The sequence below is a fragment of the Mytilus edulis genome, chromosome 1 (genome assembly GCF_963676685.1).
Source record: "Mytilus edulis chromosome 1, xbMytEdul2.2, whole genome shotgun sequence".
Taxonomy (NCBI): Eukaryota; Metazoa; Mollusca; class Bivalvia; order Mytilida; family Mytilidae; genus Mytilus; species Mytilus edulis.
The window spans coordinates 5013200-5019914 of record NC_092344.1 but is presented as its reverse complement, the minus strand read 5'-3'; the positions used below and the strand labels follow the sequence as shown (position 1 = coordinate 5019914).

The 6715-nt window shown below is 33.9% G+C and overlaps 1 protein-coding gene across 1 annotated transcript; it reads right to left on the bottom strand.

The window, feature by feature from the left end:
• Positions 1 to 913: 913 nt before the first annotated feature.
• Positions 914 to 6218, bottom strand: LOC139519095 (diisopropyl-fluorophosphatase-like). Its single transcript, XM_071310893.1, has 5 exons — positions 6037 to 6218; positions 5035 to 5175; positions 4040 to 4171; positions 2800 to 3016; positions 914 to 1393 (listed from the first exon to the last, which is right to left on the bottom strand). The coding sequence occupies exons 1-5, from the start codon at positions 6109 to 6111 to the stop codon at positions 1116 to 1118; spliced, it is 843 nt and encodes a 280-aa protein (XP_071166994.1). The 5' UTR covers positions 6112 to 6218; the 3' UTR covers positions 914 to 1115.
• Positions 6219 to 6715: the final 497 nt, after the last annotated feature.

The window sequence follows — 6715 nt, the reverse complement described above, 5'->3', positions numbered from 1 at the left end:
AACATAGACAAATGCAGACGGCTGTTGTTTGCTCTATGGTCGGGTGGTTGTCGCTTTGACATATTCACCATTTCCTTTCTCAATTTTAAGCAACACGTATCTTACCAAAAACTGGGGTTGATCGTAGGTGCTCCAGAAGGGTAAGCAGATTTGGCTCAACATGTGGCACACCTCGTGCTGTTTATATTGATACAAACCAGGTAATAAATATTATGTTTCGCTAATTGAGCGAATGTATCCATACAGAACATTTTTAATTTGCCATTCTCGCCATGTAACATCGTATTTTGTAGAAAATAATGTTAGCCCTCTTGAATTATGCATTACTGAAATACAACAAGGGCACAGAACGAGGTTGCCATTTTTTTATGTCCTTGTCATTGTGTTTGCTTCGGTGTAAACAGGGAGACTGATTAATGTACAAAGACCATAATATGCATGTTTTTTTTTATTTTGAATGTTTTCTTTTAGAGTGGCTCGGGTGACTTCCTCCATCTTGGATTTGAACAAGCAGATATCAGTTGGTCTAGATCTTCAATGAAATGTGAAAATTTTGTGAATAGTATGTAAATCATGTGTAAGACGTGTGATGTAAATATAGAAAATTATGAGTTTTATCATATTGACGGCTATAATTTCTAAAATACACCGTAGGGGAGATAACATAGATAAAGTTGTTTTATAATAGAAAGTGTTGTGAATTTTCCAAATTCAATATGCACTTGTAGCAAGAAAACAAGTTCGTCGACCCATTTTTTTCTTATCCGAAAGCATGTAATATGAGCTATCTTTTCACATTTTATCTTGGAATTCTGTCCTGTAGTTTTCTTTTTATCACACAATTGGAATTTCCATTCATAATCTATACAACATCTGACCAATTTTGCACAACCCGTAGCGTGAAAAAAATTGCTGTGACCCATACTTTTTATTAATTTTTTGAAAAAAAGCAAATTATTAAAAAAAATCAATGGATTTTTATTAGAGCCACCTTAAATTACTTCTACGATTCGAAATTTTGACGTTTACATATTGTTTCTCGTATCGCACAGTAAAGACAGGTTTTTTAATTTAAATCATTGGTGTATTGTTAACCAGTCGAAAACAATTGCCTTCTACAGTTCACAGTACTGGGGTTGTCCTTTTCTTAGCCACTGAAATTTCCATAAACCATCAAATTCATGCTCTGTAACATACACGGTACTGGTTCCTGGCTGAAAATGCACGTTACTGGGCTTTATAAAAGGACATTTTATTCGTGTATGAGGTCTGTCTCCTTCAGGTCCAAATACTTCTAGATATCCAGAACGGATATGAGCAACAATTAGATTTCCTGCCTCATCAAAATCCATACCATCTGGTCCAGTCGGCACTCCATCTACGGTAGGGCACTCTGAAATTAAAGGAGATACATGTGATTAATTTTTAGATGAAAATTTAATGTACCTTAGAATTTGAAATAGTAAATTTACATTATGCCATGTTTGTTGTATCTTGATTAACCGAATGGACGGTAATAACCGTTTGCTCAGTAACACAACTTACCATAGATACTGTGGTTAAAATATGAGTACGCGTCCAGACGCGCGCTTCGACTACAAAAGACTCATCAATGCAAACAACTTCATGAAAAAAAACAAGACTGAACTCAATACGTTAGGTATTACAAACGGCAAAACAAATGAAACTAGTGAATACCCCATCAAAGAATACACTTTCTTTCTATCTATGTCAATATGAAATGCTCAATCTACATACTTTACTTCAATTACGATATTGGTCATAAACGTCAAAAATGATGCAAAAAAAAACCGCCAACAGACAAAACAAACATATTGTTTTCAGAGTGATGACAAAAGAAACGAAATATATTTTGTGTGTTAATCAGTAAATCGATATTTATTCCTCAAAAGGTAGACAAGAATGTGTACAGTAGTATTATGTCAATATTCAAAGCTAGAAAAGAATAAAAATAGTAGTCTTTTTGGTGTTGTTGTAAACATGTTAGACTTTAGAAAAGACTAGAACACACCCGTGATATCGCGGGTCCGTGACTGAATTCATGTATATAACTATGCGCAATCCTTATTTTATTAGTATTGTCATCTGATAAAGTCATGCCGATAATAAGATACACAGTTTTCTCTGCTTTCGAATCTTTCTGTTTGAACCCGTCTAACTGGATCTTATCAATTATTGGAACTTATCAATTACTTGGAAAACAAAAGGTCCTGGAATGGAGTATTTTTTAATCAACAGCATTGTCCTATATTAGTTATAAATAAAGTTGAATTCTTGATTCGCTGTTTTACGTCATGCCCGCTAACAAATTGAAAACTGTACCTATACGCCTTATTTTTAGTCACAGATTTTTAGTATTCGTATTGTTATCTTAGAAAGTCTTACTGATTAAAATACTACAATAGGTAGCAATTTGACGATTTAGTAATGACAACCCTGTGATTATGACCCGTGTATATAGCATATTAATCCTGAATACACCGTTTGGTGGTGCGCCTGTCAGATGCGGAACGTACAGATAAGGTAATAGGTAACAGGTGAATATACTATTTGTATCGGTATCGGACTCGACCCGGAACTTCTTAATTATTGGCAATATTAATTAAACAAAAGGGCCTGGAGTGGTGTAATTTTTAATCTACACCATTGTACTATATTAGTTATATATAAAGCTGAATTCTTTGATTTGTCGTTTTTACGTGATGACGGCTGACAAATTGGACCTCGTTATTTTAGTATTATAGATACATCAAACGTGTTACATAATACAGTACAAACCTGGTAACTTCCCCCATAACGTTTTCTTTCCAACAGCACCTGGGCCAAGTATATCATAAACCCATAGAGATTGAGTTCGAGTTTCAGCTACTATCAGCTTCTTTGGTTTCCCATCTGAAGAATGTTGTACAGCTATTCCGTTAGAAATTAAATATCCAGTGTCTACTTTTATTACTTTCTGTTGGTTCGTAACACAATAAACAGATCCAAACGCCTCCTGTAATTATAATAATAGCAAGTGTCTACTTTCATTACACATTTTGGTTTGTGATCAAATAAACCGATCCAAAAAGGTTACTGTTATAATAGTTATCAAAGGTACCAAGATTATAATTTAGTCTACATACGACTCATCAGTGACGCTCATATGAAAATAGTTGTAAAGCCAAACAAGTACACAGTTGAAGAGCATTGAGGATCCAAAATTCCAAAAATATGTGCCAGATACGGCTAGGGTAATCTATGCAAGGGATAAGAAAATCTTTACTTTTTCGAAAAAAAATATTTAAGGTACCGTAATCTTAATATCATTACATTCGTTTTCAGTGAAAATACGGTTCAGAGTTTCTGTTGCAATTCTTAACATACACGCGAACCCTGTGGACAAACCTCTTTCATCATTTCATTTCATTTTTAGCCATGGCGTTGTCAGTTTGTTTTAGATTTATGAGTTTGACTGTCCCTTTGGTATTTTACGTCCTTCTTTCATTCCTTTTGAAATGCATGCGGTTCCAACAATTAGTGTGTGTAATTTTATTGTGTTTCTTGAGTCAATTTAAGAGATTTGAACCTTGGTTAACTAAGGTTGCCTATATTTGTCTAAGGTTGCCTATATTTGTCTACTTGCCTACTATAGTTTTAATTATTTATTTTTTTATTTGATTAGACAAGGAAATATGTCAAAATAAAAAACACAGCTATACATATGCTCCTATGTAAGAACAATAGATCAATAGGAACACCAGATACTCAAAAGATCACGTGTCACTCAACTATGTGTATGTGCATCTTCAACAATGGAAAGACTACACCACAGCATTATGAACTTCAAATACATGCAGGACTAAAATCTGGTTAGTGGATCTAATTGTTACTGTGGGGTAGGTTTTTTTCAAGAGTTTAGGGACTACAGCGATAAATGACGCCATGTGATGGGAAAAGTTCATGCTCGCCTTACGGACAAGATGAGCAAAAACAAATTACTTGTTTTATAAAATAGAAAGAATGATTTTAATCTTACTTTGCTTGATCTGGTATAAGGATGTGGAGCAATTTTCCCTGCTGGTGCTGTAACCCATAAGTTACCATCATAATCAAAGCAGCAGTCATTACAACCCTGCATAGTATTCCCATCACTGTCTTCTTTACACAACTATTCAAATAATAAACAAAGAATGAATTACTCAATAAAAACTAAATGTCACTGTATTTTTTTTAACTTCATTATAGTTCTATAAGTACTCTTGATCTGAATAGTATTTGTGATTACAATATAACGTGATGGATTTTTTTGGGGGTCTGCTTGGAGTAAAAAACAAAACGTATAATAAAGCTAGCCAATCAAATCCTCAGATGTTCATGAGACACAATATTTCAAGGTTTTCAGTATTCAATTGTTCTATTAGAGCTTTAATAATTTTGCATTTACACCAAACTATTAAATCAACCTCACTCTAGTTTCACGATTTTCTTTTTAGTATTAAGATATGGCAAAGGTCCAGGAAAAATGTATTTGACTAAAAGGTTCAATCATTATGGTTTTTACAATGTATAGTGGCAAACATGTCCTGCATATTTAGAGTAAACCCAAATAAATTATTAATGCAAACGGAATGACCGGGGGCAAATATCATAGAATTTGATTTGGTTCCTGCAATTTGGGATAAATTGGATATGTTGCATACAATGCGTAATGCTATAAAAGTGCTTGAGCATAAAGTATACCTAAACATCTCAATGTTTGCCAATGTATAATATCTACAGTATACTAACCAGACGTATCCAATTAGAGGTCACCTGTCCTCGTGTCTTCTATTCATATATGTACATTATTAGACTGACAAGACTGACCCATTGTGAGGGTACAAAGCCTTTATGTCGGTTATCCATATCATACTAGTCTGATGATACCTACATGTCTGCTATTCATATCATATTTACCGCATTAAATTGACCTAACTGACCCATTGTGAGGATTTATAGCCTCACACCTGCTATTTATATACTAGTATTTACCTGATTGAACTGACCGGACGGACTCACGGTGAGGATACCTAGCCTCATGTCAGCTATCCATATCACATTATTTTTATCACATTGACATCCTGCTGGTATTCCACCAAAGCCATCTATATTAGGTTCACATATTACTGTAGACTGTAATAATAGAGATGCACTAATTTTACAGACATTTTACTGTTAAATAATAAGAAGAACCTTCTTAGAGCTTGTGTTATTATAAGAAATTAACGAATGGTGTGTCAGACATTTTAATTAGACGCTGCCATACTCAGATTGTTTTAAACAGAAATTATAGTTTTACTTTCAACGAAAAACAAAGTCCGGTGGAAACATTTTCATTTTTATTTTATATTATATAAATACGAGGTGGTATTAGTGCCAAATCTCCATCAAAGTCACAATGTATAAGTAGTTAACAATTATAAGTCAAAATAAAACCTTGAACACGGAGCCTTAGCTTACACCGAAAGGCAAGCTATAAAGTGTAACCCAATTCAAACAGGAGAACCAACGGTCTGATTTGAAAACGAGAAACCCATATGAACCACACCAACAAACGAAAAACTGCTAAACAATATGTCTATGGTTATTACAAATAAAGGCAACAGTAATATACCGCTGTTCACAAGTCGTACATCCTCAATAAAGAGAAAAACAAACGACAACGCAACATCAATAGAAACGAACTATTAGATAACAACTGCCATATTCCCGACTTGGTAGAGTATAATCAGTACACATCTAACGGATTTGGTGTAAATTCAGGGATACGCATGGCATGTGCGATGCCAAATTACATGTAACCAGTATTGATAGGTCCGTTACTATATAATATAATTCGACTTATATTTAGCCAAACAAAGTGATATCTTATTTTACAACCATACAATATGCGCAGAATGTTTAAGTAAAACAACAATATTTGGAGATATTAATATAACGTGAACACTATTAAAGATAACGATATCTTATTTATATGTATACATGTATTTATACCTTACAAGTGTCCAGGTCAATCCTGACCACTTGACCAGCAAAGTTGCCATTAGTTTTCACTTCAGGTGCAACCATATAGAAGTTTCCACATTTGTCAAACACAGGACCCTCTGCACCTGGGAATCCTTCTGTAATCTTAATGAATTGCGGTTCTATAAATTGTTGCAAGGTAATTGAGTCGTCCGCCATAACTAGTACTGATCAACACTGATCACGATAACAATTTATTATTGTTAAGGCAGTGAAGAATAATTGTCTTTTTTAGTATTTGAATAAGTATAAATTCACTATACGATACAATAATTTATTTACCAAAGAAGAAATACTAAGGTTTTTCTAACTCAGGAATAAATTACCTTAGCTGTATTTGGCAAAACTTTTATGAATTTTGATCCTCAATGCTTTTCATTTTCGTACTTTATTTGGCCTATTTATTTTTTTTGGATTCGAGCGTCACTGGTAGTCTTTTGAAGACGAAACACGCGTCTGACGTAAATACAAAATTTAATCCTGGCATCTATTGTGAGTTTATATACAAGAACCATAACAATTCGAGACATTTTTAATTCAGTCCATATTGAAGTCCAACATGATTGGTTTCATTTTAATGGCCCTCAATATGTTTTCTGGTCTGTGCGTCCGTCTTTTTATCTGTCCCGCTCCAGTTTAAAGTTTTTGG